At 52.8% G+C, this 13173-nt stretch overlaps 2 protein-coding genes across 2 annotated transcripts in view; both read left to right on the forward strand.

Moving 5' to 3' along the window:
- The window catches only part of LTA (lymphotoxin alpha), a gene marked incomplete at its 5' end in the record, with an annotated part of 1074 nt that extends 620 nt beyond the window's left edge, over positions 1 to 454 (forward strand). The window contains one exon of the mRNA XM_006772852.2: positions 5 to 454. Within this exon, the coding sequence (XP_006772915.1) occupies positions 5 to 155 (151 nt within the window). The remainder of the gene's footprint in view (positions 1 to 4) is intronic.
- A 1302-nt stretch (positions 455 to 1756) lies between these two features.
- Positions 1757 to 4383, forward strand: TNF (tumor necrosis factor). The gene is made up of 4 exons (XM_015569859.1): positions 1757 to 2092; positions 2636 to 2693; positions 2876 to 2923; positions 3243 to 4383. The coding sequence occupies exons 1-4, from the start codon at positions 1907 to 1909 to the stop codon at positions 3662 to 3664; spliced, it is 714 nt and encodes a 237-aa protein (XP_015425345.1). The 5' UTR covers positions 1757 to 1906; the 3' UTR covers positions 3665 to 4383.
- Positions 4384 to 13173: the final 8790 nt, after the last annotated feature.

Below are 13173 nucleotides of genomic sequence, written 5' to 3' on the forward strand. Positions count from 1 at the left end.
TGAGCCCCGGGCCGCGGGGGCCCTGGGTGCGCTCGGTGTACCAGGGCGCGGTGTTCCTGCTCACCCGGGGCGACCAGCTCTCCACCAGCACCGACGGCATCGACCACCTGCTCCTCGGGCCCAGTACTGTCTTCTTTGGAGCTTTCGCGCTGTAGAAAATTCCAGAAAGAAAAAAAATTGGTTTCAAGGCCTTCTCCCCATCTTGCCTCCACCCTGACCATCTCAAAGGTCACCTTGCCTGTGACCATTCCAGCAGTCTCAAGTCTCCCTGCTCATGTCACCTGGAGCTTCAAAGAAGGCGCCCTGGGCACCCAGGGTCCCCTCCCCAGCCGCCAGATCCCACTGCGCTCCGGGCGCCTGGACGCTCCCACCCAGAGCTCTGCTCTGTGGCCCCGGCCGGCCGCGGCACAGGGAGGGCGGGGACAGGGAGGGGAGCAGACAGGTCCGGAGCAGGTGGCTGTCTGGAGGCAGGGAGGGGGATTATTTATAAGGAGAAAAAAATAAGTTATTTATTTATGGAGGATGGAGGGAAGGGAGAAATAGGGGACATGAGAGGAGACAGAGATAAGTGTGCCCACCTGATGGGGCGGGGGACATCTCGGGATGCCCTGGAGGGGCCAGGTGGTCGCGGCCAGGCCCTAGGACAAGAGCCCCATCACCCAACACCTGCCAGGAGACATCGGCACCTCCCTGAGGCCCAATAAACCTTTTCCTGCGAGATGCTCTGGCTCTGTCTGTCTGTCTGGGAGGGAAGGACGTCTCGGGGCTGTTTAAGGAATGGAGGGCGGATAGAGTCCTGGAGTGGGGAGCCCTGGCAGATATGGCCACAGGTGGAGGCTGTGGGGAGTGGGTTACAGGGAGCTTCCAGAGAGAAGTGACCCCACCGAAGGGTCTTCAGGACTATGGGGCGGAGCATGGGGTCCCCTGAAAGCCTCCAAGGTGAGGGGCTGGGGAACACAGGGGACATTTGAGGGAGGTGGTCACGCCCAGGGGCTCGGGGACTAGGCCCTTTCGAGGGACCCGAGGGAGCAGGCGTTCTTTGGGGTCACGTGGCCACACACTGGGCCTCATACGAAAATCAGAGCCTCGGGTGCCTTTGGAGCCGAGACTGAAGCAGCACTGTGAGGTCAGAGCGAACGGGAAGGCCTGCCGGTGGGGTTCGGGACTCCCAGGCTGCCTCGCTCTCTCTGGGTTGCCCAGGCTTGCCGCTGCTCTTCCCCCAGGCCTCCAGGGGCCCCATCCCCTCCTCTCCCAGAGACCCAGCCCCCCAGCAGGTTTCCCCTTTTTCTTCCTGTCCAGGACTCAGCTCTCTGAAACCCCTCCTGTTTCCAGTGCTGCCCCTATGTGAGTCCTGCCTGCAAATTAGAGGGAAACAGGCCACAGCCCTGGTCCCCAAAAGGAATGGAGACCGTGGGAATTAGGGGGCAGAGGGGAACTGGGGTCCAGCCTTTAAGGTCCTACATTCACAACACTGACTGGCCCAGCAAGGCCACCTCCCAATCCAGGCGGGGAGAGCAGCCAGTATCCTTGATGCCTGGGTGTCCCCAACTTTCCAAATCCCCACCCCCGCAATGGAGAAGAAACCAAACCGAGACTGAAGGTGCAGGGCCCACTACCGCTTCCTCCAGATGAGCTCATGGGTTTCTCCACCAAGGAAGTTTTCCGCTGGTTGAATGAGAGCTCTCCCCGCCCTCCACCCCCCAGGCTATAAAGGCAGCTGCTGGCACAGGCAGCCAACAGACGCTGCTCAGCGAGGACACGGGAGAGAGCCAGCTCCAGACCCTCGGGAAGTGACCTCTCAGCGACACAGCCCCAGAGAAGCGCCAGGCAGCTCTCTCCCGCGGACACCCTCTCCACCCTCTCGCAGCCGCAGCCGCAGCCACCCTGTGCTTCGCTGGGACACAGCATGAGCACTGAAAGCATGATCCGGGACGTGGAGCTGGCGGAGGAGGCGCTCCCCAAGAAGGCAGGGGGCCCCCAGGGCTCCAGGCGGTGCTTGTGCCTCAGCCTCTTCTCCTTCCTCCTCGTGGCAGGAGCCACCACACTCTTCTGCCTGCTGCACTTGGGGGTGATCGGCCCCCAGAGGGAAGAGGTGAGTGCCTCGCCAGCCTCGGCTCCCCCCACCACCAAGAGAAAAATGAGGGGAAAGAGGGTGAGAGGTGGGAGGGAACACTGGAGAAAGACGGGGAGGCAGAAAGAGAAGTGGAGAGATCAGCGAGAGAGAAGGTTGGAGAGAGAGGACCTGTCACCTAGAAGGTGCTCACTAAACATGTGTTGAGTGAATGAATGAGCAAGTGGACAAGCACATACCGAGAGATGTGTAGAGAGCTGTGGGGCATGAGTAGAGAGCTAGGGAGAAAACAGGTGCTATGAATGAAGATGCTGAGATGAGCAGAGATGGGAGCTGTGAAGGAGATGAGGTGGAGGAAGGAGAAATACAGAAAGATGAATTTAGGGCGTCTGCCTCCTGGAAAGCTCTCAACAAAGATTGTCGCATAGACGGGTGAGTGAGTGAAATTGTGGATGGAGAGAAAACTAGACACATCAGGCAGAGAGGACACACCAGCTAAGCAGCCAGCTCTTTCTCCCCGGGGGGACCTGTTCTGATGCTAATCCTCTTCCTTCTCCCCAGCAGCACCCTCATTCTCCCCAGCAGTTCCAGATGGGCAACCTCCCGCTGGCCAAGACCCTCGGTGAGTGTCGCCTAAGCCTCTCGCCTACGTCTGGGTTTGGGTAGAGTTGGTGTTAGTCCTGGGATGGTAGCAGCGGGGAAATTTACACCTGGGGGTGGAGGGATGAGGAATGGAGGTCAAAGTAGCAGGCTATTTTGGGGGGAAACTTAAGGGTCTCACCTTTTTCTTTCCTCTTTCCTCAGGGTTATCTTCTCGAACCCCAGGTGACAAGCCTGTGGCCCATGTTGTAGGTAAGAGCTCTGAAGATGGTCTGGGGGCGTAGAAGCAGGTGGGCTGGGGAGGGCTGGGGTTTGGGAGCTGGGCCCAGGCTGAGGGCAGACAGTCCTTGGAGACCCTGTGAGAAGAACTCACTGAATTCAAGGGGAGGGCGGAGAAGCACCACGGCCTCGGGGGTGGGGGTGGGGTACTCAGAGCTCCGTGGGCAGATGGGATATGGGAAGACAGACAGAGGGGACAGGAACAGGATGTGGAGGGTGTGCAGGACTCAAGGGCCAGGATGTGGGAGTGGAACTGACAGGGTCACCCTAACTCCCCTCTCCCTCCCTCCAGCAAACCAGCAAACTACGGGGCAGCTGCTGTGGCAGAACAAGGTGGCCAACGCACTCCTGGCCAATGGTGTCAGCCTGGTAGACAACCAGCTGGTGGTGCCCCTGAACGGGCTGTACCTGGTCTACTCCCAGGTCCTCTTCAAGGGCCAAGGCTGCCCTCACAGCCCCCTGCTGCTCACTCACACCGTCAGCCGCTTTGCCGTCTCCTACAAGGACAAGATCAACCTCCTCTCCGCCATCAAGAGCCCCTGCCAGCGGGAGACCCCCGAGGGGGCTGAGGCGATGCCCTGGTACGAGCCCATCTACCTGGGCGGAGTCTTCCGGCTGGAGAAGGGCGACCGGCTCAGCGCCGAGATCAACCTGCCGGACTATCTCGATTTTGCGGAGTCTGGGCAGGTCTACTTTGGGATCGTTGCCCTTTGAGGGAGCAGGATGTCCGTTCTCGTCCGCCTCAGTCCCTGTGCTACCCACTCCTCAGACCACTCCGTCCCCTCTGGGTTAGCAAGGGGATTAGGGGCTCAGGGCTGGGCTCCACGCTTAAAACTTTAAACAACACTTAGAAACCTAGAACGCACTGTGGTGTGGCCTGGACAGCGGGGCACCGGCCACTCCCCAGCATTCAAAACGCAGGTTTGGATGCCTGAGTGCAGCCGGACTCCTGGGTGTGGGGGCCGGGGAATCTTTCGTGCTGGCCAGACACTTCAGGACATCCCGTGAGAAGATCTTACCTCCCTTTCTGCAAATGTTCCCGGAAGCTCCCTGAGCAGAGCGCCCAGAGGGCCAGCTCCTCTGTTTATGTTTGCACTTGTGGTTATTTATTATTTATTTATTATTTATTTATTTGCTAATAAAAGTATTTATTCGGGAGGTCAGGTGTCCAGGGAGACCCAGCGCAAGGGCTGCCTTGGCTCAGACATGTTTTCCGTGAAAATGGAGCTGAACGCTAGGCTCTTCCCACCTGGCCTCCTGGTCTCTGTGTCTCCCTTTGCTTATGTTTTTAAAAATATTTATCTGACCAAGGTGTCTAAATAATGTTGATTTAGTGACTGACTGTCGCTACATCGCTGAACCTCTGCTCCCCAGGGGAGCTGTGCCTGTAACCGCCCTACTGGTCAGTGGCGAGAAATAAAGTGGCTTAGAAAGCAGCTCGGTCTCTTGGCATTAACTCTGCATCGGTCGTGCGGTCTGCTCCCTGGAGTCCTCTCCACAGGGCTTGGGGTACCTGGACCCCGTCCTGAGGAGACCCCACAGGAGACAGAGCTCAGCCAGACAGCCCCACCCAGAGGAACGTGCAGCCCAGCCTAATTACCTCTGCCTCGGGCGTGGGAATTTCCAACTCTGGGAATTCCGACGGGAGAGGGGAAGTCCTGCAGCCAGGTGCTCAGGTGAGATTTCTGGCTGTTGTGAGAGAGAACCGGGAGGAGCCACGTTCTCTGGCACCTGAGTCACAGCCCAGGGCTCCCCGACATTCAGGCACCTGTACTCCAAATCCCCCTGGGGGCCTCCAGCCCACCTGGCCCACTGGACCCAGCACTGCACCTCATCTGTCAAATGGAGAGAGGAATGCCCACCACAGACGCAGCCACCAGAGAAAAGCTGCCGCGGTGCCCAGCACAGCACTTGACCCGGGCACTCGGTAAACCCTGGCTTTTCTCCTTTCTCCAGCCCCAGCCGTTCTATCCCCTCCACCTCTCAGTGGGTAGGACTGACGCGATAGAAGAAAAGAAAAAGCTAGCAATAAGGTGTGGGGGAAGGGCCCACGGCAGCTTGGTCTCCCTGAATTTTTTGGCAAATGATGAGGGGAGGGATGTGAGGTGGGTGACTTGGAAAGAGAAAAGCACCCCGTACCCCCAGAGGCTCTTCTGGACACAGAGTTACAAACAAATATGAAGTAAAAAATGGAGGCACAGAGAATATGAGCTCTCACTGGGCTCAGAAGTTGGGTTTCCTCCCTGCCACTGAGGAATAGCACAAAGAAATAAGATGTCACGATAGCCAAGCAGCTAAATTACTAAAATCAAGTAGGTGAGGCCAGAGGAAACAATTTTATTCTTGCTTTAACCAGTCTTGGAGCTTAAACTTTTGAACTTTCCAGTCCTGTGTCAATATCCAGACGCACATCAAACCACCTGATAACCCTCTGTTGAGCCCCTGAAGGACGAAGGGACGAATGTCCATGTAGCCAGACCGCCTGGCATCCAGCGAACAGACCGCCTGCCCATCATCTCGAGAATTGCTATCTGGAACCAACCCAGAGGCTAAGCATGCAGAGCTGTTTCTTCCCAAGAAAGTACTGTTTCCTCTAAGAGCCCTCAGCTTCTTTCTTCCTCTGAACGCTCTGCACCTCGCCTAGCGGTGTTTCCAGTTTGTAAACCTCGGCCCTTGGAATGAATCCTCACCGGTGGTCACCAGCCAAAGCCTCGCGATCCAGCGGCGCTCGGGCAGCGTTATGGTGGCAGCCGTGGACCCGGACACTGCTTCAGCTCTGGGGCTGCCCCCTTGGGTTGAGCAAGGTGTGTGCTCGAGCCCTTTGTGCTGTGTTGTCTCCATGACAGTCCCGGGATTCCAGCGGTGAGTCCTCTAGGTTATGAATCTCCTTCTGTTACCAGAGAATCAAGTTCCTTCCTTGCTGGTGGGAGTGGGGTTCTTACAATATCTCTAGAACTTTCTAAGATTTGCATGGGAGAATGGTGGTTTTCACTGGCGTGGAGTTACATTTCTCAGGTTGTAAAGTCCCTGTCCTTACCCCAGTCCTGAAAGAGGTGCGCTGGGGATCCGGCGGAGCCGAGAGGAGGGCCAGTGTCCAGGGCTTCCGTCCATGTTGCAGCCGGGTCCAGCTCAGCCTCAAGCTCATTAAAGTCCATTCCTCCGTTGTGCAGAGTCCACATGGTGGTAGGCCATGCGGGTGAATGCAGGAGTCCCAAGAGGGCCTGAGGGCCAAAGACCAAGAGCCAAGAGAGAGAACACCCTTTGTTCAGAAATTTAAATATTCAGATTTCTCACCCTTGCAGCGGCCATGCTTATTCCAGGCAATCACCTGTTCCCTGGTGCGGCTGACAGGCAAGTCAGCACCTTCCCACAACACTCAGACCTTCCTGGGCACGTGTCCAGTCCCCGCTCCGTCACCATGGGGAGCAGACTTGGAGGGCGTTCAACTACAGCTTCCTGGCAAACCTGTGTACATGGTATGTCTTGGTCTTCCCTTTACTCCGTTCCGGTTAATAATAACCAGGTTGTTATAACGGAGTCACTCCCTTTGGTTGAGGTTCAGAACTTTTACTCTTGGTTCCCCTGACACTGGTGTCTGTGATGGGATGTCCTCTGTCTAAATCTGCTACAGAAGGACAACCCCGTCTGGAACACCATCTGTCTACATGTTCAAAACTTAGGATTTATTCTCTATCAAATCATTATCCCAAAGGACCTCAAGCACAACTTAGAACTGCAGTGGCCACTTTAGAGATCTTTTGAAATTCCAAAATTAGTTACATCTTAGGATGTTAAACAACCTGGATGAGAAGCATTTTTCGGTCGGAATTTAGAGGCCTTTAAGAAATGAAATGATTCGCTCTAACCGGTTTGGCTCAGTGGATAGAGCATTGGCCTGCAGACTGAAGGGTCGCAGGTTCAATTCCGGTCAAGGACATGTACCTTGGTTGCGGGCACATCCCCAGTAGGGGGTTGGTCCAGGTACGTGCAGGAGACAACCAATTAAGCCCCTCTCTCTCTCTCTTTCTCTCTCTTTCTCCCCCCTCCCTCCCTCACTCCTTCCCTTCCAGTCTCTCTAAAAATCAATGGAAAAAATATCCTCAGGTGAGGATTAACAAACAAAAAAAGACAAATTGATTTTAAAAGCGGTTCTAAAAGGGTCCTGAGGAAGCTTTGGCCATCTATGCAGGTCCTTTAACTTTTCTTCCTGATTCTACCCACTCCCCCCACCCCACTCCCTCGCCTCCCCTCATCCCTGGAAACCTGATATTTCAAAGAACTTAATGAGTCTATGGTCAGAAATCTGGCAAAATTGGAAGCTAAAGATTCTAACCTTGTTGGGAATTTTTTAAAAGCCTCCTCCCCTAAATAGAAATAAAACCACTTTGCCCAGAAAGAAGCAAATTAGGAATGATGTATGTGGATGGGTAGATCAACCTATGGTGCCACATAACTTAAAACCCAACTCTTTAGGGTATTGAGAGCAACTGTCCTCACCTTACAAATCTTTGGGAAAACAGAAATGCAGCCCTGGAAGCAGGTCGGCGCCCACCTGTCTGCCTCTGGTTCCTCAGGCTGAAGGAAGAAGGAGGGAATGAGCATTTTAAAGGCACAGCTGATGCTCTGACTCCAAGCTTCCTTGCCAAGGACAAGCACAAGTCTGCACGGCCTCACTCAGAAATGTAATAAGAAAAGGCCTCACCCACCCGACTCCATACACTGAACTTATAAACTAGTGGGGGTTTGCCTTATTTTACTAACTCATGGCTGAAATTTTAAAAACAAAACGATCCGGTCTCCGTTGGCATCTGTCTGTGTGCTCATGTATGCCCTGTGGTAGTTCCCACCCCTAGATAATATTGCTAATTTGGAAAAGTCTGTTTAATTGACTGAAAGAAATTAAGTCCTTACATAAAATTTCTCAAAAATATAATAGGAACTAATCCAAATGCCTCCTCAGAACCAAGGGCACTGGAGCGTATTTTATGGGAGAGCTGGTTTCAGTTTGGTTTGGTTACATCGGCAGAGCCTCAGGGTTGTATGTAACCCTCTCATCTACCTGGGTGTACTAATCAGCAAGCTCTCCAGGTCAGGATAAGTCCCTGCTATATCTGCTGCAAAATCTGTCAGCAAGAAAAACAACTTGGTATAATAAATGTTCTTAAGTAACCTAAACATTACTACTGAGAGTAGTAAAATTAAAGTTTTAAGTGAAGTTTTCAGCAATATTTATGCTTTATGGTATGTTTGCTTAAATAGTTTATCAAGATCTTTTGGGCCTGGCTGGTGTCGCTCAGAGGTTCAGCACTGAGCCGGGAACCAAGAGGCTGCGGGTTCAATTCCTGGTCAGGCCCATGCCCAGCTCTTGGGCTCAATCCCCTGGGGTGGGGGTGGGGGAGCGTGCAGGAGGTAGCAGATTGATGATGTTTCTCTCTCATCGATGTTTCTATCTCTCTATCCTTCTACCTTCCTCTCTCTCTAAAAATTCAATAAAAAGTATATATTTTTTTTTAAAAAAAATCTTTTAGTAACTTGTATCTCAGAGTTTTGCTAAGTTAAGTTAAATGATGAGTTAGGTTAAATTCATTGAATATCTACATTATTTTTTAAAAAAAAATACTAAAACATCAATTGCTAAGTCTAAGTTTACCTACTTTTGACTTCTTATTACAGATAAACTAAAACATAAATTTGGATCTGTTAATGAACATGTTTCATACTTGAGGAAGCATATGTATCTAAAATTATGAAATATTGGCCTGGCCAGTGTGGCTCAGTTGGTTGGAGCATTGTGGGTACACCAAAAGGTGGTGGTTTGATCCCTGGTCAGGGTGCGTGTGGGAGACAGCCCATTAGTGTTTCTGATATGGATGTTTCTCTCTCTGTGTCTCCCTCCCTCCCTCTTCCTAAAAATCAATTAAAAAAACAAAAACCTAAAAATTATGAAATATATTTGCCAGTAAAAGAAACTATGTTTCTAGAGCTTATGAAATATATTCATAAATTTGCCAATCTAAAGTGTGCTAATTGCTTACTTTTCAGTTGTCATTAGAAATTAAAATTTCTAAGGGTTAAGAATTCAAATTCAATGGGGGGCGTGAAAGGGGATCTATGTAATACTTTCAACAATAAAGATTTTTTTAAAGAAAATAAAAGGATTCTAATGAATATGAAAGGAAATAATATGTGTTTTTAGGAAAAGAAGACATAAAGTATGGAAATGCACTTTGTTCCTTAAACCTCTCCCAAGGATATTTTTCCCATTGATTTTTAAAAGAGAGTGGAAGGGAGGGAGGAGGGGAGGGAGGGAGGGAGGAGAGAAAGAGAGAAACATTGATCACGTCGATTGGTTGCCTCCTGCACGCACCCCAACTGCCCAGGATGGAACCTGTAACCCAGGTACGTGCCCTTGACTTGGAATCAAAGAGAGACCCTTGGGTCTGAGGGCCAAAGTTCTAACCACTGAGAAAACCTGCCAGGGATGGAAATGCATTTTTGAGAAAATTAAAAGAAAATGGCTTGGGAGGACCAAGATGGCGGCGTAAGGTTAAAAGGATTCTAATGAATATGAAAGGAAATAATATGTGTTTTTAGGAAAAGAAGACATAAAGTATGGAAATGCACTTTGTTCCTTAAACCTCTCCCAAGGATATTTTTCCCATTGATTTTTCAAGAAGCAGACCCAGGAGGACCAAGATGGTGGCATAATGAAGAGACCTGTGCGTGCTGCCTCCCACAACAACATCGAGACTACCAACTGTGGGACAAAGCAGCTATCATACGGATCCATGGGAAAGCTGGCCCAGTGGAAGCTCTACAACTGGAAGGAAAGAAAGAAGAGCATTGAGACTGAGTAGGATGTGCAGAGGCTCCAAGAACGGAGGTACGGAGTCGCGTGCCAGGCGGGCTGCAACTGGATGCGTGGTTTTTTTCAATCGGAAGGGGTTGCAGACTCTCGAGTCCACTGAGCTTGTTTTGGGGTAGGATTCTGAGGTCCCAGACCGCTACGGGGAGAGGCGGGACAGCCTTGTAACCAGCCGGAGAGAGAGTGGCTGTCTCGCAGAGCTGCTCGCTGGCACTCGGGGACACGAGACGTGGAGTGGTGGAGAGGCAAGAAGTCGCAGAGATGCCATTGCCCTTGGCCCCGCCCAGGTGATTGACCAAGAACAGAGGTGCAGAGTCGTGCACCAGGCTGGCTGCAACTGGATGCGCGGTTTTTTTCAATTAGAAGGGGATGCAGACTCTCAAATCCACTGAGCTCGTTTGGGGCGGGATCCTGAGGTCCCAGACCCCTATAGGGAGAGGCGGGATGGCCTTGCAATGGGTCAGAGAGCGAGAGTGGCTGTCTTGCGGAGCTGCTCGCTGGCACTCAGAGATGTAGAGTCGCAGAGAGGCAAGGAGTCTCGGAGACGCCATTGCCCCTTGCTCCGCCCTGGTGATTCCCGGGGACCCCGCCCTACTCAATTTACATCCCCACCCAAGCTGTGCTAGAGGCACAAAGAGAACCACTGGTGCTTTTGCAGCCCAGCCAGCAGAATCCAGATTTCAACTCCTCACATACATAAGGGACACACTCAAGAAGCAGAATCAGGTTCAGAGGAAGCCAGAGCCGGAGCCAGACCCAGCTGGGCCAGTGACGTGGAACCGCTGTACCAGCAAACGCACAGGCAGGCCCACCAGATCCAGTCTCACATGGGACGCTGGGAGACGGCAGATAAGCAGTCTGTGCACTTGGTAGAAAATGAAATCCAGGCAAGCATACCAGATATCCAGCCACCAGGAACGCCTGGAGATTTTGTCCAGCAAGGAGCCGCCCAACGAAAGACAGAATGCCAAACTTTGTGTTGCTGAGACGGCCCCCGTGAGGCTGAGGCGGTCCCCGTAGGACTGAGGTGGCCCCCGAGAGGCTGTGACGGCCCCTGTGAGGCTGAGACAGCTCGGGTGAGCCTGGGACGGCCCCGGTGGGGGTCAGACGGTCCCGGTGGGGTTGAGACGGCCCCAGTGAGGTTGAGACGGCCCCTGTGAGGATGGGATGGCCCTGGTGAGGCTGAGACGGCCCCGGTGAGGCTGGGACAGCCCCGGTGAGGCTGAGACAACCCCAGTGAGGCTGGGAAGGCCCCGGTGAGGTTGAAATCAGCCCAGGTGAGAAGGAGACAGCCCCGGTGAGGCTGCAACGGCCCCGGTGAGGTTGAGACGGCCCCTGTGAGGCTGGGACGGCCCCAGTGAGGCTGGGAAGGCCCGGGTGAGGTTGAATAAGCCCCGGTGAGGTTGAGACGGCACTGGTGAGTTCAAGACAGCCCCAGTGAGGTCGAGACCGCCCTGGTGAGATCAAAATGGCCCCGGTGGGGTTGCAACGGCCCCAGTGAGGTTGAAAAGGCCCCGGTAAGATTGAAATGGCCCGTGTGAGGTTGAGGTGGCCCCTGTGAGGCTGATACAGCCCCTGTGAGGTCGAGATGGCCCCAGTGAGATTGAAATGGCCCCGGTGGGGTTGAGACGGCCCCAGTGAGGTTGAATCGGCCCTGGTGAGGTCGAGACAGCCCCTGTGAGGCTGGGACCGCCCCGGTGAGGTTGAGACAGCCCTGGTGAAATCAAAACGGCCCCAGTGAGGCTGAGACAGCCCCTGTGAGGCTGGGACCGCCCCGGTGAGGCTGGGACAGCCCCGTGAGGCTGAGACAGCCCCAGTGAGGCTCGAATGACCCTGGTAAGGCTGGGACAGCCCCGGTGAGGTTGAATCAGCCCCGGTGAGGTCGAGATGGCACCGGTGAGGTCGAAACAGCCCCAGTGAGGTTGAAACGGCCCCAGTGAGGCTGAATCGGACCCGGTGAGGCTGAAACAGCCCCAGTGAGGCTGAGACGGCCCCAGTGAGGTTGAGACAGCCCCAGTGAGGCTGAGACAGCCCCAGTGAGGTTGAGACGGCCCCGGTGAGGCTGGGACGGCCCCTGTGAGGCTGGAACGGCCCCTGTGAGGCTGAGATGGCCCCTGTGAGGTTGAGGCAGCCCCTGTGAGGCTGAGATGGCCCCTGTTAAACTGAGAAGGCCCCTGGGAAGCTGAGAAAAATACCACACGAACTCACTCATTTATGGATAATAAGGACCATTATAGACTGATGAACAAAAATGGATACAGAGGCAGAGCAGCATTGAGCAGAATGTCAAACCACAGTGGGAACCCTGGGAAGGGTTGAGGGGTGGTCGGAGATCAACCGAAGGACTTACATGCATGCATATGAAAATTACTAATGGACGGACACAAGACACTGGGGGGTGGGGGAAGCCGGGGGAATGTCAAGGGGGTGGTGGGGGGGGACATGTGTAATACTCTTTGTAATACTTTAAGAAATTTTTTTTAAAAAAAGAAAGAAAAGAAAATGGCTTGTCCTAAAATAAGCTGGTTAGCCCTAGCCAGTTTGGCTCCGTGGATAGAGTGTTGGCCTGCAGACTGAGGGTCCCGGTTCGATTCCGATCAAGGGCACATGCCTGGTTGAGGGCTCAATCCCCGGAAGGGGGTGTGAAGGAGAGAGCTGATCAATGATGTTTCTATCTCTCTCTCCCTCTCCCTTCCTCTCTAAAATCAGTAAGAATATATTTTTTAAAAAGTTTAAAAAGTAAAACAAGTTAGTTATTTCTGAATAAGTGAGAAGAGACAAATTAAGAGGGACAGGAAAGTTGTGAAAGGTTTGTTCAAAAGGAATCTTGAGAAAAGAATTTTATGTGTGGTCAAGCTAAATAAGATTAAAATTAGGGCCCTAGCCAGTTTTGCTCAGTGGATAGAGCTGGGGTCCTCAAACTATGGCCTGCGGGCCACATGCGGCCCTGCTGAAAACATTTCCCGGACCGCCGGGTGTTTTTGACGCTGCTGCCTGTTGTTTAGCAGCCGACTCGTCCCGGGCCTGCAGTGCACATATGTGGAATGTGGGCCGCACTCTCCAACTCCCCTCCTTCTCTCTGTCTCTCGACTCCTCCTCTCAGTCTCGGGTGTGATTGGATGAGTCATGAGCTTGCCTGTGAAGAGCCTGCTGCTGCCTGAGGACTGAGGTAAGAACAAGTTAGGATTTATTTATTTTTGAAGTTAAGAGGTCTATTTTTTTTTATTTTGCAGTTAGTAGGGCCTTTTCTTTTTGAAGTTAGGAGAGCCTTTTTTTTGAAGTTTTGTTTTTTTACTTCAAAATAAGATATGTGCAGTGTGCATAAGAATTTGTTTATATATTTTTTAAAACTATAGTA

The sequence above is a fragment of the Myotis davidii genome, unplaced genomic scaffold (genome assembly GCF_000327345.1).
Source record: "Myotis davidii unplaced genomic scaffold, ASM32734v1 scaffold1006, whole genome shotgun sequence".
In the NCBI taxonomy this organism is placed as follows: Eukaryota; Metazoa; Chordata; class Mammalia; order Chiroptera; family Vespertilionidae; genus Myotis; species Myotis davidii.

Bases quoted from the DNA above. Each gene is read 5' to 3' on its own strand.
- TNF (XM_015569859.1), top strand. From the start codon at position 1,907: ATGAGCACTGAAAGCATGATCCGGGACGTGGAGCTGGCGGAGGAGGCG. The intron at 2,694-2,875 runs GTGAGTGTCGCC...CTCTTTCCTCAG, and splicing joins CCCGCTGGCCAAGACCCTCG to GGTTATCTTCTCGAACCCCA. The intron at 2,924-3,242 runs GTAAGAGCTCTG...CCCTCCCTCCAG, and splicing joins GCCTGTGGCCCATGTTGTAG to CAAACCAGCAAACTACGGGG.